The sequence below is a fragment of the Parasteatoda tepidariorum genome, chromosome X1 (genome assembly GCF_043381705.1).
Source record: "Parasteatoda tepidariorum isolate YZ-2023 chromosome X1, CAS_Ptep_4.0, whole genome shotgun sequence".
NCBI lineage: Eukaryota > Metazoa > Arthropoda > Arachnida > Araneae > Theridiidae > Parasteatoda > Parasteatoda tepidariorum.
In genome coordinates, this window is record NC_092214.1 from 64,779,563 (window position 1) to 64,806,647 (window position 27,085).

The 27,085-nt window shown below is 29.7% G+C and overlaps 2 protein-coding genes across 4 annotated transcripts in view; one reads left to right on the forward strand and one right to left on the reverse strand.

Annotated features, from left to right (window-relative positions):
• The window catches only part of LOC107452614 (uncharacterized), a 45,260-nt gene extending 28,854 nt beyond the window's left edge, over nt 1-16,406 (forward strand). The window contains exons 8-12 of one of the 2 annotated variants that reach the window (XM_071187578.1): nt 3,778-3,913; nt 7,511-7,673; nt 7,751-7,871; nt 10,930-11,022; nt 15,884-16,406. In XM_071187578.1, the coding sequence (XP_071043679.1) occupies nt 3,778-3,913; nt 7,511-7,673; nt 7,751-7,871; nt 10,930-11,022; nt 15,884-15,889 (519 nt within the window). In that variant the 3' untranslated portion in view covers nt 15,890-16,406. Of the gene's footprint in view, nt 1-3,777; nt 3,914-7,510; nt 7,674-7,750; nt 7,872-10,929 lie in introns of both variants that reach the window. The other variant, XM_071187579.1, reaches the window with a different exon arrangement.
• Nucleotides 16,407-18,264: 1,858 nt separating this feature from the next.
• Nucleotides 18,265-27,085, reverse strand: part of LOC107452606 (uncharacterized) — a 38,143-nt gene continuing 29,322 nt past the window's right edge. For both annotated transcript variants that reach the window (XM_071187580.1, XM_016069133.3), the window contains 2 exons: nt 22,175-22,354; nt 18,265-18,521 (listed from right to left, as the gene is read on the reverse strand). In XM_071187580.1, the coding sequence (XP_071043681.1) occupies nt 18,283-18,521; nt 22,175-22,354 (419 nt within the window). In that variant the 3' untranslated portion in view covers nt 18,265-18,282. The remainder of the gene's footprint in view (nt 18,522-22,174; nt 22,355-27,085) is intronic.

Below are 27,085 nucleotides of genomic sequence, written 5' to 3' on the forward strand. Positions count from 1 at the left end.
TGTCAATCTTAATGGCTCCTGGGGGTGACCTCAAATATGCTGATTATATAGTGCTAACTATTAATTAAGTTACAAAATCAGACACAAAAACATACTTTCTCTGAATAAACATATATTTTTTTACATGCTTGGATTCCTAACCTTCAAAATATAGGGGGTAGCGCCACAATCTGGGAAATATGGCCCCCATAATTTGGTCACGGGAGTGATCCAAAGCTTGGACCCCATAGTGTTAAATTCACTTTTTGCATTTTTAGTCATATTATTATGAATTGCTATTAAAAAAAATGCACCTGCTCATAAAACTTATTTACCCTAAGTTAAATTCATACCAAAAATAATTTTTAATAATTATTTATTATTTTTTATTATTTAATTTAATTGAGAAAGAAAAAATTTTGAATTATGAGGTATGAACTTTTTTATACCATATTAATCTACATATTTTTTCTGTTGAAAAATCTAAAGTTTCAGCTGTTTTTATTTAGTAGAAACCGAGAAAAATGAATTCTTTTTTAAAAAATAATTTGGCTACATTGAAGAAATATTTAAATGGGGCGATTAATATTAGACTTCGAGGCTGAGCAGCTCCAAAGAGCAGGGCACATCGAGCAGAGGTCTATTGTACCCAAACCCTAAATCATGATTAGCATGAAAGCCCTAAAGCTGAAATAAAATGCAGCAAACACCTTACAGGAACATCCTGCAGTTCCCAGGTTTTAATGCAATGCTGCCCCAAATGCTCAAATCGGAACAGAATAGACCTCACAAACACAAAGTATATGTTGTAATGTCTCTTCTTCAAGATGACAAACTCGACAAAGAGAATTAGATTCAATTCCCATTATGTATAGGTGTCTCCTGAGGATGCAGTGTCCAGTAAGAAGACCAATGATTTTCCTCAAACTGTTTCTATTAAGCTTTAAAAGCTCTTTTTGACGTACAATAGGACAGTCACGATTCAGCTCCTTGACTTGTCTCTGACCGTCAACGACGCGCCATTGCTCATGGGCAATTTTGCCATAGACCTTGAATATACATGCCCTAAAAGAGGTGGGAGAAATTCCCAATCCAGGTTCAGGGCCCCAGAAAATTGCACTAGAGCCCACCCATGCTCCTTCATCAGCTAGCTCATTTCCAAGAATATCCATATGCAGGTATACCCTGTTATGAGTAGATGGTCACAGAGGACTGAAAAGCATTCCCACTCTAGCAAAGAGGTGAATTTACATTTTGACAGTGATAGGAGAGCAGCTCGACTGTCGGAACAGATGCTGATAGTCATATTTTGATATCCCCTTTCTAAGCATATCTTACAGCACAAGATTAAGGCATAGACCTCAGCCTAAAAAAAAGTGGCATAGCTTCCCAAGGGAAAGTGAAGTTTGGTACCATCATTGGAGCAATAAATTCCTGCTCCTGATTTGAGACCAAGCCTTGAACCATCAGTGTACCATATTAGATATTTGCCTTTAAGCAACCGAGGAGAATTAAACCATTAATCTCTAATAAGAAATTGGATCTTAAAAGGCTTGTGAAAAGCGTATCATAGTGACATATAATCACATAAATAACTTTTCATAGAGACATAAATAATTTTTAGGCATAATATATCCATCACATGTGAAACAAGATAACCTCATGACAAGTGTTTGAAATACTCTTTCCACAAGCCAAGGTACGTAAGACGCTTCATGCCTGTCTGAGCTTCAACTTCAACACATAAGTTCAATAGAAGAAGCCCAAATAAGCTCTCAAGATCAGCTGTGGGAGTGGTCCTAAGGCAGCCTGGCAGGGCTACACAGACCATTCTTTGTAGTCTATTTAGATTAGACCTGGTGGAGCTCAATCTAGTCCTTGACCGCCGGCGATTGCGCCGTATGTGATAATAGGACTAATTGTCATTGAGTATATCCAGTAGACTATTTTGGAGGATAATCCCCAGGTTCTACCAATAGTATTTCTAGATTAAGTTTGGAGTCAAAATAAGCCCCTAGAAACTTTACTTTCTCCATGAGTTCCAATTTATAGTCTAGGTAGTATACATTACCTAGATCAAGATGCCTTTTTCTTGTGAAGGCTAAAAAACTTATCTTGTACGGGTTGACAGATAAGCCAGAGTCAGAGCACCATCTAGCTATTTCTAGAAGTTCATTATTCATGATATCAGAGACTGTCTTGCCATGCTTACCTCAGACAACAATAACACCGTCATCAGCATACCTGACACAGGGAATGCCAAGATCAGTTAACCGAACTAACAAAAAGTCCATAACCATACACCATAGGATAAGGGACAAAACCCTCTCTCTGAGGGCATCCTGAGGTTGCATGCACTCTCATGCTTGTACCCAGTAAAGAGGAACAAACATACCTGGAGGATAGCAAATTGGCTATCCACCTGACGATTACCGAATTTATGCCTCTGTTTTTAAGTCCATTGATGATAGTCTCAACAGGGACTTTATCAAATGCACCTTTAATGTCAATGAATATCGCTAGAACAACCTCCTTATCTGAGATAGTTTTCTCAAGCAAGGGTGATTAATATTTAAATGTGGTTAAGTTACGAGGAACTTGACTTAATGTAAAATGTAATGTAATTACCAATTGCTTATCTTTTTATTTATTTACTTTAATCATAAAATATGATCTTTCTCTTTTAGTCGTCTAAATATTTATTCGTATTTTGTAAAGAAATTTAACTAAAACATTTTATCGAATAAAAAACATTTTATTCAATGAATGTAGAGTTTTATAAAAGCATGTTTCTGATAGAATTTGATTATACATCAGATTGTGATTGTATTTAATGTGATTATATTTTATTTTTTAGTTTCTTTTTTCAATAATTGATACAATTTCAATAATATACATACGTATGCATAGATTTGGAATACTATATCTATCTTCTTTAATACATATTTTATAATTACTAATACGAATACGTAGTCAAAATTTTTAAACAACTTAAAATTTTTCAACATTTTATATATCCTCTTAATTTTAAATCACAAATCATAAAAATCTCTCCACAGATTATTTTAATTTTTAGATTTTTGTTATCTAAGAACACTGTAAATTCAAATATCTTCTAATTTTCTAGGTGTAAGAGCATTTTATTTAATTTTAGTTAAGGTGCACCGTGTTAGTCTACAGGTTATCTTGAAATATTCATTTGTGGCAGTGACTTTGCTTGACTGTTTTTTGGAACTATCGTCAAATATATATAACTTATTAATCCCCCCTCAATTGAAGATCCAATCTTTTCGAAATGTTGTCTACTTTGAGGGTGAGGAATCGAAATAAGTAAAAAAAAAATCTGTGTTTATTCGGAGGAAGTGTTTTTGTATCTGATTTCGTAACTTAATTTATAGTTAGCTTTAAGTAATTAGCATATTTGAAGTCACTCCCAGAAACTATTAAGATTGATTCTTAGTACCTAAAAACCGGATCATTAGAACGAAAGTTATTGAAAGTGATAATTTTTTTTTACCACTGTGCAGTTGAGTTCTCATTCAACCAGCTAACCTATTTGTTGTCTGGTTCAGGATTCTATCTGAGGCATCATTGCATATTTCCTATTCTTCTCAACTAAATGATTTGCAATTTTTAAAAATTTAAAATCAGGTTATTTCAATTAACTTTTTTTAATGAGTTAATATTTATATAACTAAGGAAATTTTGAATATTTTTTTAAAAACTTTTATTGATTTCTTTGTCTTTTTTATCATACAGTCAACTTCTAAATTTGTATCATAAAATTTTGTTTTTCAGAGCACAGAATTTGAGCTTGCAGCCTCTGAAGAGACTAAGTTGGAAAATCAATTTAATGTTACTGAATGTGAAGATGACTCTTACCTATCAACTTCACTTTCATCAACAAATTACATGGACAAAAATATAAAGCAAAGTAAGTTTTTTTAGTAGACAAAACTATTTATTAACAGTCTATTTTTGTCATGTATTGTTTTGGTATCTTTATGTATTGTATGCTAATATATTAAAAATTGTATGCTAATATAATATATCATGTATGAAGTTTTTTTAAAGTTTTCTCTTTCATTTGAGATAAGTAAAAATCCAAAACATTTTTAAAATCCTTAAAGATATTCAACAAAATTCCGCAGTTTTTAATATGGCCAAAAAAAGTTTTTATTGTTTTTTTCCCCTTATTAAAAAATAACGATGTGATTGAAAAATATCATATGAAATTGTTTCGGGACTTAGAATTTATTTATTATTTTAGTACAAAATTATTTTACATATCATTTTACTCCAGTGATTCTCAACCGCTGTGCCGCAGCACTTTTGTGTGCCACCAAATTCTTAAAATGTGCCGCCAAATATTAGAAATGATACAATAAAAATAATAATGCTTTTTTTTTATTACGAGTAAAGTTTAAATTAAAGAAAAGTGTACATATATATATAATATTATATATACATACCTTATTTTTCGGCGAAAGAGCCGCGGCGCTATCGAAAAAAAGATGTTTTTTCCCTACATGCAGCGCTTCCGATGCAGCGGCGTTTCCGACGAAATATTTTTTAGTAGCCAAAAAATTTGTCAATTAAAGTTTTATTAATTTTCTGAGAGAAAGACTATTAAAAAAAATTAATAACGAAGTCGACGAAATATTCGCCCGTATATCTCGATCTGCTGCAGAACATCGCCAATTCTTAGCAAACTTTCGGCAGCAACCAGTAAGAAAATAACTAAACGAAATAATAATTAAAAAAAAAACATCGCATGAGGAGAAAATTTAAAAGGTATGCATCTTGTATCCACCCCCAGCTTGAGGAAAAATCGCAAGCTAGAAATCTATTAAGCGCCTTGGCAATTGTAATTTGAGCGAACAGAAAAGGACCCTAAATCCGACACTCACGGGACTGACGAAATGCCGCACTTCGGATTTTTTTTGGAAATTCCAATATGGCCCCCAAATATTACTATAATTCAATTCCACTGTTAATTTCAGAAAAACCAAGAAATTTAGTCAAGTTTCGATCGTAGATTGTGATGGGGTGAATTTAAAACTGGCACATCTTAAGAGAAATTTTACTAATCAAAATAATATTCTATATAATATAATCAAGAAGAAATAATCAGAATCCTATGAAGAAGAAATAATCGTTTCTTCTTTGGAGCGAGATCATAGTTCTCGTTTTTTCTTTTAGATAACATTTTGTTTTAACAAAAGACGCTTACCTCGCAAGAAAAAAAAAAAAAGCTAACAGGGAACTACAAAAAAAAATTTTTTTTAACAATTAATGCTAAGAAACTAACAATGAATAACAACAAAAAACAAGCTAAAAACTAATAACGATAAAAAAAAAAAAAGCAAGCAACAATTAACAAGAAAAAATAAAAAGCGGCAAAATAAAAAAAAATTATGAATCGAATAAAAAACCGCAAAAGGGATAGAATTCATTTTGTTGTCCACGTGGTAGTTTCAATGTCAACTGGGTGTGGCCAATTTATGGTCAAACAGAAGAGGGAAATTTGGGGGTAAAGCACAAGCACAGCTGTCAAGATTGATTGATCAGTTTTTTCCAACTTCCATTTCTTTATTTTGTTCATTGGAAATGCAAGTGTTTTTACTTCTCACTTTATTTTAAACTGCTTAAGAAACAGATGTTTCTTTTGACACAGATTTATAATTTTTTTTTCAAGCTTTTTTATTTTTAAAAGATAAAATAAAGTAAGTTACTTCAACAGAATAAAATTCCAAATAAAAAGAATATAGCTGATTTTTTTTGTCTTATCAATATAAATTTCTTAAAAAAAAAAATTAAAAAAAAAGATTAGATCAGATTAAGTGCCAAATTTTGGAATGCTGGATTAGGGGTCCCATACCCTTTTCTTTTCCCCAACCCCTTTTAAATATTGAGTCACATTGGGTTATTTCCATTGAAGGAGAGGGCATTCTACTCACTAAAATTCCACCCTCAAAGATTGTGAAAGTGAAACTTATTTCCCGTTCGCTCATTTCTTCAGAATTTTTTTGGGGCCTGTTTAGTTATTTCTTATTCTTGTTATTATTAGTTATTTCGTTATTATTAGCTGTTTCGTTATTATGTATTAGTTTTTCCTCAAATTGTTAACGGTAATAAATTTTAAAATCTTTCTTTTAATAAATTTTCATTTTATTTTTCTTATGACATTGTTCTACGGATTTCTGTAATCAGTTCAGTCTTACTAATTCAGCTGCTGAACATATAAATATTTTTTTGCTGTTCTTCTGTTTTTTGGTGCGGTGCCAACTGGTAAGAACAACTTTATTTTATATAGTTTTTGTTGTTTTCTTTTTTTTCCTTCTTTTTTTTGCTGAAAGAGAAAACTTTTTTTGTTGCTTTTTTTTTACTGAAAAAGAAATTTTTTATTATAATTTAGAAATTAAAACTTTACTTTATAAAACGCATAAAAAAATTAAATTTTTTATTATACAGATATTCTAAATGGTAATTTAAAGGTCTATTCTAAAAGGATGCTGATATGCGCAGTTTAGCGTCATTGCGGCACTTGCGCCAGAGCGGCGGTTACTATAAATTTTTTTTAAAAAATTTCATTTTTATTGGGGTGCGGCGCTTGCGACGAAGCGGCGCTTTCGCCGACAAATACGGTACATAGTATTATATATATATACTTTTTATAATTTTTCCAGACTTTAACAGAGTGAACATCTTTGCCGGCGATTGTATTGTCTCTGACAATCTTAAAATAAATTAAAATGAGAAGGAAGTGTTTAAATTGTCTTTGGCAATTTTAGAAGAATGTTGGCAATTTTAAAAAAAATGTTGAAATAAGTAGAAAGTTTAATGACGATTAAAATTATTAATTAACAAAAGAAAGAAAGCTAAATATTAACTTTCAAACTGAAATAAAAACTAATCATTAAAGTAAGCTATTCAATTAATAGTTTTAAAGGAAATTAACAAAGGATAACTAACAAGAAAAACTAACAGTTAATAACTATAGAAAATAAGCTAACAATTAATAACTATCAAAAAAATAAATAACTGTTACTAACTAATAATAAGTGAGTTGAAAGAAATAATCAATCTCTTAATAAATGTGATTTTGTAGTACATATTATTTTATTTCACATTCAAAATTATTGTCACCAGGGTTGGCAGGTTTTTGACAGTTTAAACCATGGTTTAAACCGTCACGTCAAAAACCTCACTGTCAAAAATGTTGAAANTGTGCCGTCAAATTTCGAAATCGTTAAAAGTGTGCCACCACAAAAAGAGGTTGAGAATCCCTGTTTCACACCTTGAAGCCAGCTAACTCTGAGGTTCTTAAATTTATTGCATTAATGAAATTATTCTTTTTGCATTCATTGATAACTGTTCTATGTAATAAAGTACAATGAGAACAAAAGCGTAAATGCTCTTGGAAATCAATAGAAAGTACAAATCTTGTCCTCAGCTTTCAACTGCACTCTGCTTTATTCTTTTAATGTTATTCTTTTCTATCTATTAAACTGCTTTCTTTCTTCTCTAGATCACTACTTTATGAAAAAGCCTTGTAGCTTTTATTTACAAGGAAATTGCTTTCGAAATGATTGTAAATACTCCCACGATGTGTCGACTATAACTTGTAGGTTTTGGAAAGAAGGTGACTGCTTTAAAGGTGTAACATGCCCATTTCTTCATGGGGAAACAAGGTAACATTTTTTTAGTTTTAGATTATTTCCAGAATGTTTTTTCTGCATAAATTGATTAAATTCCTTTTTTAATTTAGTCCCAAGGAGGAGAGTTGCAAGAAAAGATGTTTCAAAAAAACAAAAGTCTTCAAAACCAGAGAGATTTACTCATTGGAATCAGAGAAAGATTTTCCATCACTTTCAGCTAATAATTCTGAAGTAATTTTATTTGTTATTATATTTCAAATAGTAAGCAATATTTGCGACCCCAGCAATGTGTTCAGTTACTTCCGTGTGATTTTTATTATCTATTTTGCCTATAAGTTAATCAATCATTTGCACCAATATTTGATAGCTATATAGATATCAATCATTAATCTAATTTAGATAATGGACCTAGAAATTGTCCTTAATTTCCAGTATCCCTTCGTAATTGGATGTTTGGACATAATCTAGTTTGATTTTGTTATCTAGCATGTGTAATTTTTTAATGATTACTGAAAATTTATCCTGTATGTTAGATTTTTGTTTGGAAGAGGGAAGTTGGTTTGTAGTGTAGTTGGTTGGTTCATAGTTTTGTTTAGTTTGTAGTTGTAAAAATATATTTTAATATGGATTTAACTTTTTTATACACTAGGCAAATACCATCATGAGAAAATTGTAATCCTAGGAATGTAACTGCCAGTTTTCCAATCTCACATTTTGAGAAGTTTATGACAATACCATATTCCCAAAAATGAGGAAACATTTGTTGCTGATACAATTTTTGCTAATTTTTAGTTATGGATGTGGTTAATGTGTCTTCCAAAGTGGAATAAATTAGTCCAGCTTATAGAATTTTGTTGATGAACCTCTGAAACGTTTCTGTTGCATTACATAGACTAAAAGATATTTGAAGAAATTTAAATAATCCAATTGATTTAGTTACCATTTTTTTCCTGTCAGGATTTATTACCTTGTTTAATCAGTGGTAGTCTCCACATGGTCCCAAATTTCCAGATTCCTTAGGAGCCATATGAAAAGGACCTGCTCAACAGCTTTTTGTTCTTCTCCATATTCCTTATTGTAGCCATCTCCATATTCCTATTGATGGCATGAGTAGCATTGTGGGTCATTTTTTTTTGTAAAGTCATAGTTTTTGTGATGTCAAATTCTTTTAAGATTCTAAAAAAAGTTGTAAACGCTCTCAGCAGATGAATATATTTTCAGGAAACCTTTATAAATTTAACCTACCAATAAATGGAAATGATGCTAAAAATCAGCTTCAAGTATTAGTTTTTTAAGTTTGGTGTTGTAAAATATTCAAGGAAATTGATGTTGTAAATCTAAATCTAAAGTTAGTTGATCACTGTAGGTCTGAATCAGTGTTCCATTAAATGATTTTAAAATCAATAAATGTGGTCCCATTTAAAAACTTAGTGTTGGCTGTTGAATTAAATCTTTGTGAGTAGAATATTCTCATTCTTAGTTTAATAAAATAAAGAGAGTGAGGAAGGCATAGGATTTCCAAGTGATTATCTGTGGGATAGATCATTAATTAAAAAACTTCTTTTGTGTTTTTAATGAAAAAAAATTACAAATTGATACATCTTGATACCTAAAGTTTAAAAGGAGACTTAATTTGAGAAAATAAAGAAAAGAGAAGGAAAAAAGAAAAGAAAAAACACAATGTTTTTGCTTTACAAATTTGAAAATATTGTAAAAACAGATACAAGCTTAATTTTTTAATATTTTTCTCCTAAGAAGTCTTATTACCAAAAGTACTAAAAAGTGTTCTCCATAGCCAGACCACAATCCATGATGCGAATGCAATTGCAAGGCATCCCCTTGAAGGAAATGACTAAAAAAGATTTCAATATAATTATTTTTCAATTGACGAGATTTATGAAAGCATTGATTTCCTTAAATGCAATACCGAATGCGTAAAATCTTCAACCCGATATCTAAATATTTCCATCCAACAGACCACTGATTTTAATTGAGAAATTGCTTTGTAATTGAACATTATTTTCTTTAAAAATAAAGGGAATAAAATAAAATTTTATTTGAACTTTCACATCTCTTATTTCTGCTGAAAAGAAATTTTGATTAGCTATGAACTGCATTATCTTTTCTTTGTCTAGATTGGTGATAAATAAATAGTTTGAAGTTCTTAAAATATTTCTTCCATTTCACAAAATTTGTAAATAATAGTATACAAGAAACGATCATAAGATATAAGTAATATCAAAATCAAAAGAGCATTAAAATAGCTTTAGCAGACAAAGGGGGTATGTTTTCATTCAGCACATGGGACATAATAACCAATAAGGGATCGAATTTGATTGCCTCAATTATTATGATGCGACTTTTTAGGGTAATTTAAATATCTATGAGGTTTTTGAATTATTATAATTTTGATATCATATATTAATCAAATTTTTGGATTCAAGAGAATTTCTAATAAGTTAGGTATGAAAATATAAAATTTTAAGAGATGCTGTGAATGGTCCTTTGATCGAATCCTTTGATCTGTAAAAGATCATTCCTTTTCTTTGACAGGTAAGCAGACAATTTTTTTTATTGAGATTTTCTCTTTGCTGGTTATTTGTGAGAAACTTTCAATGTAATCTGTCAGCTAAATATGAACTAAAATGCTCTGTTTCTTGTGCTTGGAATCGCTGCTGTGAATAAGCATAGGTCTTGAATAAATTTATAATTTATGTATGCATACATTCTAAGCAACTTAGTTTTTCATTTAAACCATGCATTACATTTTTAGTTTTGTGAACATTTTAATCAAAAATTATCTAAGTTTGTATGTTTGTTTTAAGTTTAGTATGTAAGTAATACTAGAACTTGCGATGTGTGATTTATTGTACACAGAGTGTTTTATTTGCAGTATAAAATTGATAGTTCTTGGTTTTGCGTTTTGAAATATCTAAAATTGTTTATAGCATGTTAGGTAGATTTGAAAGATAAATAGTGACGTAGAACCTTTAAATTTAGAGGTTGAATACAACATAATAGTAAATAAATTTAATTTCCTTAATGAAATCATATACTTATGTAGATTTGCTCTCATTAAAGAGTTTGAAATATTTCTTTTTAATACTGTAATTTGATGCTAAATTGAGTTGGAAATTAATGTTTAGACTTAGATAATTACCTAACAAAGTTTTCTTTCAATGTTTTTTTTAAAATTTTATCCATAATTTTGATTCCCAAAACGAATTAATGTGCTGTAAAATAGTGATTATTTTTACTTTCTGTGAAATTATGTTTTATTTCTTTTCAGATACAAAAAATTACCAAGTCGGATCCCATTAATATTATTCAAGATAAGTCTTCTAAGAAGAAAAAGAATAGAAATAAACATTTGCACACATCGGTATGAAAATGGAGTATCTACCTTAATTCTTTAAAATGTCTTGAATATCAACTATAGTTATTTTACCTTATTGTGTTTCTTATTATAATCTTGAATTTTAAATATTTTTGTCTTCTTATGTTTCTAATGTGAACTTTTTTCTGCAACCTAATTAAATAATTCTGGTATTTTCCATAAGTCTGCTATAATTAAACTTTGTGAATTCATATATTTTATTATATATGTTTTATTATGTATGTTTTATTATATATAATTATATTAACTTACAATTAATTAATAACTTATTTCCCAATTATTCATTTTCCACACGTCATTATTTCCTCCCAGTTTTTATCAAATTTATTTATTATTTTAGCAGTAAGTGATCATATTAGTTTTCTTTTACAGTACTTGTAAATTGCTGAAACTAATAAATAATATTCATATATATATTTTTTAAGATTGTGTTAAGTATAAAATATCTTGTGTGCAGCACTTTAAGCAAAAATATTTATTTATTTAAGTTATAATTAGCAAATTTTTGTAATTCATGTATATATTATAGTTCTTTATTGATATGTTTTTTTTTTGCATTTATTTTAAGATTTGGCATGTATAAAGAAATAATTCTCTAGTCACAGAAAAATTTAAGTTTCTGTCTTCCATCATTTATTTAAATGTATAAATGTGTAATACTTAAATGCCTGTTCAATGTTGTGCAAGGCATTGTTTGCTGCTGTGCAGCTATATATTCAGCTAAACATTATTACAAAATGAAGCTATGCTAAGTATCTGAATGGCTGTTAAAAATTTTTGAATTGTTTTCTCTTCCATTAACATTTTATTGATGTTTTGATAGCATTCATTGAAATAGTCCTTGCTGGAAAAAATAAGTGAACTGTTAAAAGACTGTTCTCTTTTCAAAGCTTTTATGATGTATTGAGTTGAAATATAAATTAAACTCTTATTTTTTTCTTCTTTTTCTCAATTATATTTCAAATCTTGCTGCATTTTTTCCCATTGCAGAAACTTGTTTTTGCTTCCAAGAAAGTTAGTTAAGAAAATAAAAGTTCTGAAAATTAACTTAAGTCAGAAAGCATAGTTGTTGAAACTAAAGCTATGAAATATTTAACATACTTATTAAAACTGTCAAAATTTTCATGTGTGAAATTATAAGATTTGCCCACATTGAGACTCTGTTATAATTGTTTTAGGACTTTATATAAGATGCCTACTTGTGAATAAACCTAAGAATCAAGAATTGGGGTATTTAAGTCTAAGTAAAATTTACAGTATTTAAGGATTCTCTTTAATAATAAAAAATGCATTTTCATCATTATTTTCAAAAACTTAAAGATCTATAATTATGTTTAAAGATTTATGCTCGTTGCATTAAAAGCATTGCTATTCTATGATACAGTCCTTGGAATAATAATACGAAAATTGCCATATATTGATTCAATGCATCTTGAAAGATTATTATCACAAGTTTTAAAAACATATATTAATTTTTGTAGATTTTTCATTAAAATTTGAAAATTTTTTATTACTGTACCCCCCCCCCCNAAAAAATTATTTTGAAAAAAGTAATATGTTAAACTTTGTCCTTAACTAAACTTACTGAAACTAAACTAAACTTATCTAAACTTCCTTAACTAAACTTATCTAAACTTTTTATTCAAAGTTCAAAAAATATTTCTTAAGTTTTATACAGTTTAAGTTATGAAATTATGCTTATATTTTCTAAGTACTTGTGAGAGAGATTTCAGATTTTTTAAAGTAACATAGAGAAATGTAATAAATGTTTAGTATCTATTAAGTTGTATTTACCCTCATTACTTTCATTTAATGAATATTTTAAATAATAATAACTAGTTTTGCAAGTAACCAATTTTGCTATTTATAATCATATAAATTTTAAATTTCGTATTTCTCTCTTGATTGTTTTAAAAAAGAATGTATGAGTCATATTATTGAAAGTAGTATGTATGTTATATACATAAGAATCTCAGTTCTGATGCCTTTTTCAATTTTACGATGATAATGATAAAATTTTAAACTCAAAGTTGAAACAATATATTTACTATTTACAATCTCAAAGTCATGTATATTTGTGAATGATGGAATTTGCTTTAAACATTACTTACACAATTAGATTTCTCAGCCTGTTTCTACAAATTTTAAAAGAGAATTAGTAGTTATACCATTTGAAAGTTTATCGGTCTGTAATTCAGCACCTATGCGCCTGAATGAATCTCACTAGCTTATAATGCTTCTGCTTTCTTGCGTTACTAATTCTCTTTCAGTGGAAGTTTGGAAAGTTATAGGGCTATTTGGATAACTAAGGAGCTACATTTGACGTCTAACAAATATGTTTAAATTATGTTTAAAACATATATTTTTATTGCAAAAATATGTAACAGTTTAAATTTGAATAACATAACCAAAGACAAACTAAATGTTAACAAACTCTTATGGAGGCAAACACTTGAATGTATGCTTAAATGTATAAAAATTGTTCAACATTCACAGAGGGTGATTTAATTGAAAGCATATCTGTTTTAAATGATTTTTAGGGATAACATATACACCAGATTTTTTTTTAAATGCTCACCTGGGTTGACATTTGTCAATTTATGTGTATTAGGGCAGATTTGTTGGCCAGTCTTTCAGGAGCACCATATTAGGTGGGCCAACGTTGCTCCTACAGTAAAGACAGATAGTACAGACAATGAAAGAACATCCATATCTTGCCCGGGATTCAAACCCATCAAAAGTTAAGACACATACATAGAAATCTCCATCAAATTTTCCTTCAACATCCATCTTTAGAGTTAAATAGTTTTAATACACTAATAATTTCTCCATGGTTGAAACTGTATATTCTCAAAATATGAGTTTATTTATCCCTGCGGAAAATTGCAAACAGAAATATAGGGGGTTCGAGACAAAACATTTTAATTAAATTTTTAAAATTAAGTTATTCATCTTTGGTTTAAACACCTGTCGTAAGAATTACAATCAAAGTGAACTCAACAGAAAATTATAAATCTGAATTTTCGGCTCTAATCTTACACCTCCATTGTCTGAGTTTATTATATTTATTTTAAGTTTTTCGAATAAAAGGATTTTGCCTCTGACGTCATGTACTTCAATTTAAGCAAGCTTGTACATTTCACTGTCAAGAAGGAATGAAAGTCTAAATCAGTTCTTAAATGTGATTTGTTAAAATAGGATTACTTTTTAGATAGACAAAAACATAATCTTATAATAGCTGTAAATTGCTTAGTTATAATATGAATCTCAAGCGTTTTTAATCAAAAATATAAAACACTTACTAAAACTTTTAATTTTAATAACTTCTAACAAGAAGATAACTTAAATATTAATATTAATTTCAACATTCATTATGTCCACCCTTATATGTTAGTTTGCTGCTGACCCTGGTTTTACTTATCCATTTCATATATTGTAGAAAAGTTTAAACTTTAAATTATATAACTGTTATATTAATTTTCTTGCACTTGATTTTTTTTCATTAAAAAGTTGAATATTTTAAATGATGCTGAAAAAAAAAAAGATTTGTTTAAATTTTTATTTAGAAGTAGAATGTGCTGTCCACCAGTAACTTATGTTTTTGTTAGAATTTAGTGTTTATGTTTATAATTGTAGTATGTATTAAACTGAATTGTTTGTGATATTTCTGATCAATTAACCCTGATTATTTGTAACGTTCTAAGTTTCATTCTAGTATTATGCTTTTACTTTTGTTGCAAATTTTTTGATGTCTAGTCAATCAATGTGGCATTATTATTTTGATCTTTCTTGTGCTCTTTAATTATAAATATTATCTTTTGAATTGTGTTTTTCTTAAAAGCGAATTAGTCTGTCAACAAAATGTTCATTTAACTAAAAAAAACATTCTCTATTTTTTCCATCCTACTAGGATGATTATAGTCTTATCTTTTTTTGTAGTTTATAGTTAAACCTCTTATTGTGGACTATATTTAGTTTATTTTCACATTCTTAATCCAATATTTTCAAATACTTTATGCCTACTGTTTATCCTCCTTATCAGCACATAGAATTCTGCCAATGCTGTATAAATTTTGATTTTTTTTTCAACCGGTGGATTTAAAATACAACACTACTCTTCTTAACATATTTTTACATCCTTTTTCATTGCTAGTAATGCAAAGATTCTAAATTTTACTCTGTGTTGAGATTTCATAAAAATTGTCAGATACAAATGTACAGAAAGATGGAGCTTTGAAACTATATCTAAGTTTAGGAAAGAAAGAGCCCACATTTTTGTAATGAAAAATTTGAAGGTTTACGTAACTTTAACAGAAATGTAATGCAATTTCAATTGATTTTCATGTTACAAGTTTCAAGCATTTCCTAGTGAAAACAGTATTTAATATTTTTATTTTAACTCAACTTAAAATAGAAATAATTAATTGTTTTGCATTATAAATAAGTATAAAGAAATATTATTTCAAATTTTGTCTTAAATGTTTTTCAATGTATCAGTTTTTTTTTCTTCATGACCACTGAAATAAGTAAACTTTTCCTCTCTTTAAATTTTTTTCGCTAATTTGTGATTGTTTGTAGAAGTATCTGAGTTTACTAGCTATTTCATTTCAGCATTGTCTGTTGATTGTTTTTGTATGCCTAAATGCTCTTAAATCTTATTTAATTCATTTGATTCATTACAATGATATTTAACTACAAATTAATGATAAGCTATGTAAAACATAGCATATCTTTTTGCAAATTTAGCTTAGTTTTTGTCTTATATTTTTTGAAATTGTTTTAAATTACCTGCTCTACAAAATGTTTTATCTGATTGTTTCGTTACATTAATTAACTACCTTTTCAGGTTTAATTTGAACATCGATTTTATGTTGCAATACTGTATCTGATTGCAATACTGTAACTTTTAACATTTGTTGCTGATGTTTTTAATGGTGAAGAACACAATGAAAATATTTTGTAATTTTAAATTTAAAGCTGAATATTTTAAATTTTTTGTGTAAAAGTTTAGATATTTATCATTGTTTTAAACATCATAATTATTTTTGTTTGTTATTTGTTTTACTCTTATAATATGTTACACTTCTCAGCCATTCTGTGATTATCTAATTTTATGGTTGCTCTTTGTGCTTTTAACTTATTCAGTTTTGCAATAAAGACTATTATTATAACCATGCAAATGTATGTTAGATGCATGGTTACACCATCTTTTACTGCAGTTCATTGAAAACTTAAATACTTTTACCATGTTTAATTAAATGAAACTTGTAAATTCAAAATAAAAAATATGCATCTATATTAATTATTCATGTTTGTTATCCATGTTATATTGATTCGAGTTTAAATAAATATTGCTTTTGCTGTCTTAATATTTTTTGTTAAATTCATATAATGTTATTTTACAGATATAAATTCTTGTAATTTCAATGAAAATCTAAAAGAAAAAAAAAAGCTTTTCTGGGAATTTTTTTTTTGCTATTAAAACATTTATAGATAATTTTGGAAGAGAAGAACAGTTTTATGAAAAGAAGGGGTAAAAAACCAATAAAAATTTTTTTAAGAAATTTAAAGTTGCGGAGTTAAAAAATATTTTTTTTAAAAATTTATAATTTTCATCGTTCGTGTGAATTTAAATAATAAACTAACTTATTTATCTCAATTTTTCACATTAGATAAAAATAGTACTAATATTAATAATAATATTCATTGCAGCAATTTTTTTAAAAATCTTAAAGCATAATTGTATGAATTTATGGAATTAAAATAAAATTATTGTTAAAGTTGTTTGTTGATTGCCCAGTTTGAGTAAGTATTTTATTTTTCAAATAATTAAAATTCTTTTATATAAAAAATTTATTAAGTATACCAACTTCTTAAAGCTATTTAATAATTATTTATCAAAATTTCCATGTTCTACAAATTTACTTTTCAAGAAATTAATTTCCATTTAGTTAACAGCAGTTTTCAACAAGTATTAAAAGTAAATCTTTAATTATCATCCAATGCCTAAACTAATTTAAAACTTATTCTTTTAGGATTTTAGTAGTTTTTCGTTTAAAATTTATATGCTGCTGTAAGAATTTTTTTTTCTTGTAAGAAAATTGAACTTTCCCAAATAAATATAACTTTTCAATATTTAATAACATTAATATTCACTTTCAATATTTTTCCATTCTTTAAAAGTAATCTGTTCTTTTAAAGGTATCTAATGACTAATATTTATTCATTATCTGTCTTCATTCAAATTTTGATTCGCGAACTGATTTTGTTTTCTTCAAATAAAAAAGCAGACAAATACTTTTGTCTCTTGTTTTAATTCATTTCTTTTGAGGGATTGTATTTTTTTTGATATGATCACTCCAATGTTAATTCAATAAAAAAGGGCACATACATCTTAATGTTATATATCAATTTAAACATATTTTTCTATTTGAGGTAGTTGATTAATCATGTATTGAGTAGTTTTACCTCAAAATAAAAATTTAAGGCTCAAAGAGAAAAAAAAATAAAAATAATTAAGCTGAACCCTAAAAGATTCTAGTTAGTTAAATCAAATAAAAAATCCCCGTTCATCAGTTGGCCCGTTTATAACTTTTTGTGAGGTTTCCACATATGTTATACACTGAGTTCCTTTCTCCTCTTGTATGAGCTTAAAAATTAATGGTTTTACTGTAAATCAGCAAGTTCACGAAAAACTTCACATGTTAAATGTCTCAGTTATTCTACCAGACTATAAGTTTTATGTTGGGAAAATGTTTGAGACATGGTCACCTGATAACTTTTATATCCATCACGTCACTTTTTCATATTTTTACTGTTTGCACTTATTACCATACAGTAAGAATATATTTGTGGAAGAATTTGGACGAAATGTTATTTGGCTGAGATTGAACCTGGGACATTTGAGTTCGTAGCCAGAAGGTTTAACCCCAATTGTTATGGAAAAACTTTCACCTTTGATCAGAGTGAATTAGGAAGCTTTTTTACAGTGTCCGCTGCACACCTTCCCGCTAGTCAACAAAATATGACTCGTCAACCTTGAATGTTTCACCTAAATGAAACTTGAGGGAAGTCACCATTCCACTGTAACATGGACTTCGATCTTTGTGGACTCCTAGGCGAAGTTCCCTCTGTGAATCAGCGATTTTCTTATAAATTTTTAAAAGTCTGTGCGCAGTTACTCACATATCATGTATTTATGAGGTTATAAATAAAGTAATACAAAAATGCCTGTTGGGGAACATTTTAATCTTTCACCAACTTAAAGTATAGGAATAAATATATGACATAAAAAAACAACGAAATACGGAGGATTGTACTTGAATTACAAGCATCTTCAGAGCAGCTTTGAAGGCACCCGCTCACATAACGGTTGTCAAAATAAAAACCTCCACAGTGGCTCATTCTTACAATTTCGGTATCAATGGTAAGAGTGCCACTATCAAGCGCACAGCCTCGAACTATCATCTTTTCTCCAGAATCTTCTAAAATAATAAGAAAAAATATAAATAAAAAGGTATAATATGTATTTGCTTTAGGGTTGTCGAAATAAGAACTGGAACTCATGAAAGCGTTACCCTTCAAGAGAAACCTATCGTAGATGGTGTGGAGCTTAGTAACTAAGTCGCACGAGAGCGCTTTAAGTAAATGTAAAGGCAAGCTAAGATGGAAGAGTTTAGCACAGAACAAAAGCCCAGAAGTATGGTTTTTAGAGGCAGAAGATGTGAGTAATGCGGACATTTCTCATGTCACGTTTGCTGTTTTTAGCGGACACTAACTAGAACAAATAGTGTAATAATTTTTGTAAAAGGGCGTATTGTGTCTGGTTATAGTCCCAGGGCAAGTAAACGCGTTGATCTCCTATGAATTGATGCAGCTACTAAAATGAGTATAGTTGCTAAAATGATAAAGGTAATCGAAGAGTTGAGGCTCCAGACATCTGAGTTGGTCTCAATTTGACAAGAGTAGAACAATTGTGCAATCTTCTATAAATTGTACTTTTTCACGTAATTCTATTGTGGATGCATCCTTCTTAGCTCGACATTACATTCACTTTATTTGTGACGACTTTAACACGCACACAGACAAACAAGTTATTTTACTCTCTTTTATAACTCTGAATGGTGGTTTTGCTATGGTTAGTGAATTTTTGATGCTATCATTCTTGCACATCTTTGAATTGAGCAACCATTATACAGTTGAATCCAGCTATAGTGAACCACCTGCGAACCCATCAATATGTACACTATAAACGATAGTTCACTATATCTAAAATCTTCGAGAAAATATCTTGTACTATTATGGGAAATAGTGATTGAAATAGTACGTAATTTGCTTTATAAATTATTGACTAACTAAATGTTTAGAGTCTCGTTACAACGAAGTTTGCTTACATCAAATTTCTCCCTGTAACGAAATTTTTTATCAGAATCCTTAATAACTTTCAAAATATTCCTTATTTAATGAAGTGGTTGTCACCCTATAACACATTTTCTAGACGTTTATCTTTTTAATTTTTGTGATTTTTCGGAGTTTTTTAAGTGTTTAACCTATTGTTTTCCGTTATTTTTGAAATAAAGTGCAATTAAAAGTTAGAAATTACAGTCGTTGGTCAACCAATTCGTTTTCCCATGACTTTGTTTTCGGAACCACAACACTATTCATTAAATTGAAATGACTCATTTTAACACTCTTTTATAATGTCCTTGTAACGCTATTTCATTTTTAAATAAAAATCGTAATGATATACTTTTGGTATAAGCACATAGACTCGAAATTTCGTATCATTTATTTAAATAGCTGCAAAAAAAGAAAATTGAGTCCACTATAAACGAACTGTCGATTTCTCAGGTGTTCACTATAAGCGTATAAAAGAATATTAGTTGAATAGCAGCTTAGACAAAACCACTGAAAACGTTCACTACTACCGAGTGTTCACTATATCCCACGTTCACTATTACGGGGTTAGACTGTGTTTCGAAAAAGGTTTAGTTCATTTCTTGTTTTTATGTAATCATCATTATGCATGCTTACTAATAAAATATGTATAAGGAGGGGTAATAATATAGAATCTCAATAAGATTCAATTAGATTCATCAGATTCAATTCGCCTGCCATCGAATGTATTACAGTGGTGGCCAAAAGTGTGGACATTTTTTGAAAGTTTCATGTTTTTCAACTTTGTGTGCTTGTAGAATATATTAATTTTCACTTAAATACAAACGTTTACTTATCGAATTGAGGGTAATTTAATGTAGAATTTAATAACAAAAACAGAATTAAAATATCTGTATTATAAAAATAGTTATGCTCATTTTAGTAGAACAAACAAACACAAATCGTTTTGAATAAGACGTGTTGGTGGTTCAGTGACTTGTTCTGGTGTACGAAAGTTCTGTTTACGTTATGAAAAAGCGAAATCAGTGGAAAATAAAGCCAAATCAGGCCGAAAAAAATGCACAAGTGCTACTGCCGATAGAAAAATTAAACGGCTATGCCTTCAAGATAGAAAAATTTCATCAGATGCCATTAGATGTGAAATGAATGCAGCGGGTATTGCAGTAAGTTCAAGAACAATAGGAGGAAGGTTATCAGGATTTGGACTACAAGCTAGAATTCCAAGGAAAAAACCATATTTAAATCAAAAGCAACGCGAAAAACGAGTTAAGTGGGCAAAAGAACACATTAAATGGTCTGAAAATCAATGGAAGCAAGTAATCTGGAGAGATGAGAGTAAAATATCGCTCTTTGGTAGTGATGGTAGAAAATACGTGAGACGTAGAGTAGGTGAAGCACTTCATTCATCCTGATTGCATTGAAGCAACTACAAAAAACTCAACAAATGTCATGATTTGGGCATGTATGTTTGTAGATGGTGTGGGCCGAAGTCAAGTGATTAATTGCATCCTGAATGCCAAAAATACACCGAAACTGACCTGAAACCAAAATTGATACCTTCCATCAGGGATCTCTTCCCCAACAACGCACCATTTATTTTTCAGCAGCATTCAGCTCCATGCCACACAGCAAAAGTATGCAAGGCATGGTTTCAAAATAAAGGCATAGATATATTACCATGGCCAGGAAACAGCCCTGATCTCAATTCAATTGAAAATTTGTGGCAACGTTTGAAAATTCCTGTACGAAAAAAACGTCCATCCAATAAAAGACAACTTATTGAAGCTATAATTGATTCTTCGCACCATATGATTACGAAAGATGAACACTCGATCACTCGATGAAAAGACGCTGTGAAGCTGTCTTAAAAAATAAGGGTTATCCTACTAAGTATTGATTGTAAGTATAACTTTAAAAAAATGCAAATCTAAGATAGATCTTACTATTAGTTGCATAACTTTTTTTTAATACAGATATTCTTATACTGTATTTATTATTAAATTTTACATTTAATTACCTTCAATTTGATAAATAAACGTTTGTATTTAAGTGAAAATTAATATATTCTACAAGCACACGAAATTGAAAAACATGAAACTTTCGAAAAATGTCCACACTTTTGGCCACCATTGTAGTTTAGAAACTTTTGAATGATTTGAAAAAAAAAATTAGTATGCATAGCTCATATTATCTATCCCTAAAAAAAAAAAAAAAAAAAAAAAAAAAAAAAAAAAAAAAACTAAGAGTTTTTAAATCTTTCGGTATTCTATTTTCGTAAATGAAATAGGCGACCAGGATAATAACTTGTATATCGCATCTATTTTAAAAACTAACTGACTATCTTGCTATGTGGTACAATTTCTTGACACTTTTACTATGGATGGCATCATTTAAACGATGCTGCTTTTTGAATGCCAACAAACTACGTTAATTATTTTTTTGGACATCTTTTGTGTTTCCGTTTCTCCTTGGGTCACTTTCTACGCATACACATGATCAAATTTTTAATTTAGGTTGTTTTTGAGATATCCATCCATTTAGGGAACTTTTTAGACGGCCCATATAGATTCAGGGAATTGATTTTAAATAGCAAATCTTGTCGTAGTAGAAATGCTGCTGGAAAAAGATTCAGACTATATTAAGTATGTTGAACTTAAAGTTTAAAATTTGACACTGTTTGAGTGTAAATTGAAATGTGTAATCAAGTATTTAAAGACTACCATATATTTTGTTTACATACCATAAATTCCAGATAATTTTATACAAGCTGTGGCAGGGAAGACTCCGTCTCTTTGTTTTCTGCCAGCCCAACAAGGTGCCTCTAAAATGTCTTTAGTGTAATTGTTATGAAAAGGATCCTCGCAAGGTTGGTTGTCACCACCTACTGATACACATTTAAAGCAATCTAGGCCACTGCTACCTGTTAAAAATGTTAAGAAAATATTATTTCCTTAATCGGAAAATAAAATTTCTTGTAAAAATAAACATATTAAGCATTTATCAACACTTAAGATAGCATTTTTCTTCAAGAACTCATTATTTGTGTAAAAAGTAACTGGATCAAAATTTCAATATTAATGTTCAAAAAAGGGGACTTGCTGACGTAGTCGAGTATCTGCAGAACTACTGGATGTTTCCCAGACCGTCGCCAATAGCCCATTGTGCAGCTCTATTGCGACGTAAATTAACAACAACAACAACAGCAGAACTACTGCACCGATTTTAATGAAATTTGGATTGCTGTATGGATGGTGTTTTCTACACTAGGGAACGCTGCAAGCTCGGGACTGCCTAAATTTCCGGGTTACTGTTTCAGTTGTATTTTAAAGCCATTTGGCATCATTGTGTTTTGAGATTCCTGCAAACAATGCATTTGGTTTCTTATTACTTATGTTTACAATGCTAACAATACTTGTGTTTACAATACTAAAAGTGTTAACACTAACGTAAGATGGTGCACAGCTTGCAACACGAACAAACAGTAATAAACAAATGGAAAGAGGCCAAATCAAGACTGCCAAAAAAGCGAGTTATTCAAAATCTAGCAACCATGTCACCTTTTTTAATAATAAATAACAAAATAACTAAAACAAATTTTCACTCCAAACTCCCCAGAATTACATAATAACATTAATATCTTATGAAATACGGCAGATTTGAGCTCAGAAATTATCTAATTTATTTCTTTTATTGAAAACAAAATTATCCGTTTGAAAACATCGCCTATCAGAATAACATGTAGTAAGCAGCTGCAAACTTTTTAACCGGAACTAGAGTAGGTCCCGAGCTCGAGATTGTTATTGTTTACTTTTCTACTGAAAACACCATACATATTGCAAATAGGGTCCATTCGCACTGCATTCGATTCTCCTTCACGCGTCTGTGAATCTGAAATTACATAAAAGAGAAACTGTTCTTCCATGCACGAACCACATACGCGAATCGGATCAATATGCGTACTGAGAATAGCCGCCCTAAGACTCGTAAATGCACGGTTACCAGTAAAACATCACTGGCAGCACTCAGTCAGCGGGTAGGTGACCATTTTGATCAGCTTGCAAATGGAAGGGACTGAAGGTGTGTGGATTGGTCCCCGTTAAATTGCTCAGCCATCAAGGGCTCGACTTCGTACGCAGGTTGTCGGACTACCAAAGCAAGGGAGCCGTCCTCTCTGCAGGGAAATCACAATTGTATTGGCATGTCTTCGAATCATTAGGGATGTTTCTCAGACCATCTTCAATAGACCATTGTGCAGCTTTTGTGCGACGTAAATCTAAGACTCCTCTTAATGAATGACAACGTTGCTGCACATAGAGTTTGTTAAGTCGACGATTTCTACAAAGGGAAGATATTCGTTGGATGAATTGGTCACTAAATTTTCAGGCCTGAATTCTATAGAAACTGATTAAGAGGATCTGGAAAGATTGATTGAAGCTCTCAATTTTTCCCCGACAACCATCCATGACCTGAAAACACCGTTGTTGAACGATTAGGCTATTTTAGAAATAAAGTGATGTGGCAGATATAATTTACTTTTACTATTAAATGAATGTGGCCATTTCTTTCATTGTTGTTTAGTGGGGGTCAGATTAGATGCATGACGCACTCATGAGAAATCCTGATGGTTTAAAGCAGTACTACTTTATTTATGTCGCATTAGAGCTGCTGTAATGGCCTACTGGTGATGGTCTGGGAAACATCTCTGAGGAAGATTTTGCAATTACAACTTTGATCCTCAGCTGAGGGGACGGTACCCCCGCTGTGATAGCCCGTTGACCTACTCTCTAAGTCGAGCTCTTTGCGGAATAATAGTTTAATGAGGACCTATACCGTACATCCTCGCTTCCTTCTCATGCTGATCAATGTGGTCACTCTCCCCCTCACTGAACGCAAGAAGTGATGTTTGACTTCGGTGATCTACTGGGAACCGTACTGCATTATATATAATATTGTCATTTTTCCTTCACGCAAATATATTCGGTGGCTCATATTTATTAGGAAACAAAATTTCTTTTATAGTCTGAAGTATTGTAAATTTAATGCATTTTGCTTATTCTAAATTCTTTTTAACGCTGTGATAATCTGATCATAAGATCAAAAGTTATTCAGGCTATTCCTCCCCCCTCGCCATGTAATCTATGTAAGTAATCGTTATTTTTTTATGTTTGAACAAATAGATTCACTGGCTTAAATTTATCGGAAAAACAGTTGCTTGTTCCGTCCGAAGTATTGTAAATTTAATATGTTTTGTTTACTGAAAACGCTTTTTAACGTATTGATAACCCGATCATTAAATTAAAAGTTATTCAGGATATTCCATTTTTACGTTCAGTCTGTACCCAATCGTTGCTGTTTTCTGTGCTCAAACGATTTCGTTGACTCATATTAATAAAGATAATAATATTAATGATTACAATAATAATTATAATAATAATAATAATAAAAAGAGTTGTTTGTACAGTTCAAAGTATATAATTATATATTGAGTAAACTTATCTGCATTTTGTTTTCTAGAAATGCAATTTTTCCCTCAAGTTAAAACAAGAAATTTTTAAGTAATTTGCAAAAACAGAAAACCATTTCATGCAAATTTGATGTAAACCTTCGACGATTATGAAGAAAAACTGAACTCGGACATAATTTATAGTCTTTTATTTTTGTATTTAGAATAGTAGATAATTTTCAGACTTGAAGGGTTCTCATCGCCAGAAACGAGTCTGTTTATAATTATAAAACGAATTTATCACCTGTCATTTATATTTTTAAAGTATTTCAAGCAAAAGATGACAGAACGAAATGTATGACTTGTTTTAGCTGTTTTTCAAATATTTTAATTGCTCGAGCTAAATATTTGTGTGAAGAGAAGATGATTTTCCTGTTAGAGTGTTTATCTGAAATAGTGCCTTTCCTGTTTAGTAAGTTTTATTCCTTATGTTTATTCTATAAAACAAAAACAAAAAATCTTGCGATTTTTAAATATTTGATATCTTATAAAAGTGAGTCTTTAACTTTTATGATACACAGCACGATACGAAAACCATTATTTTAACTGAAATTTCAAGATTAAAAAATTAAATTTTTTTTCAAGGCCTTTAATGTTTAGTTTTCATTTGAATATTCTTTTTGAAATTTTCCATCTTTTATAAGCTCTATATTGTGGATTGATATTTTAAGTTACGAAAATAGCCATAAAACGTACTTTTCTTGAATAAATTACGCGTTTTTTTCCCGACAGATTTAAATTTTGAACCATTTAAATTTAGGGAAGAGAAGCTGCATTTTGAACAATATGTTCCTAAAATGCCAGGAGTCGCCAATAAAATGTTTTTTTTCTGCTCTTTTTTTTTGTTATATTTCCAGAACATTTTAAGATAATTAAAAATGTTTTGCACGCAATTATGAAACTTATTTATCCAAGAATGGTTTATGTAAAAAAGAACTTTAAACAATTATTTTTTATTATTTAATTTCCTTATGGACGGAAAAAAATTTCATTTTAAAAGGTACACAATTTTTGCATTATTTTAAACTACGCAATTTTAAATAATAAAATTCAAAATTTAAATGGAATCGAACGAATTGTTTTTGAGAAATGAATATTTACGTTCTATTTATTAATTTGTTTTTTCATTTCATATTTTTATTATTCAGAAACTATTTAGCTAATTTTGCTCAAATTTTCTATTCTGTTATTTTAAATAACATAATTTAAAAGAAGATAACTATTTGTTCTTATATTTTCAAAATTTTCTCTAATCATGAGTTCAGTAGCAGTTTTAGATGAAATTTATCCTTCATTAATTATTCTATAACAGAAAAATATTACAAAATATTTTTCCTTAATAAACGGAATCTTCACAATATTTCTTATTTTAAAAACGGACCCTTCACAAAATTTTTACTCATACGGTTATCTTGCAACAGAAAATTATGAATAATCATAAGCACAAGCTAAGCTCTACTATATTCTCAACTTTAAAGGTGATTCGCGATTTAGAGTTTCCTATAGGGTTGTGTAATTGCTAGAAAGATAGCTCGGAAGGTGTAGAAATTTTTTGTTATTTTTCTCAACGTCTGGTAAACAAATTCCCCCCACCTTTTTGCGTCTGGGATAAAAATTTTATAACTTCTATGCTACTTTTTTTCAATGAAGTTTTACATTTTAAAACTGATGCTTAAAATTCCGTTTCATCAACGAAAAATCACGTCAGATCGCCCTTTCTATCTCTTTTGCTGCCATAATGTTTACAAATGTAAACGTCACCACAGAGAAATGACACGTCATAAAATGCAAACTATCTGATTGGTCCAAGTGTGAGTTCCGAGCAGCAGAGAAACAGTTTCTGATATTCCGAGCTACTGCGATTTCTGTATCACTCAAGCAATTTCGAGCAATTTTTGGTGGAGGTTAAGAATACGATTGCGCTTACGATTTACTTGTCGGTCAACTTTTATCATGTGATATCTCTATTAGAAAAACGCAGTAGATGACGTCCTTAATTGACGTTCTGTATGTGTATAGAGGAGAGAAAGATGCTATAATGTTAAAAAAACTTATTACTTATTTAAAGTTTTCCTAAAAGTACAAGAACATGACCTCTGTTAAGCAATCATGAGTAAAGTAACAAGAAAGGTTGTGATTTTGTGAACC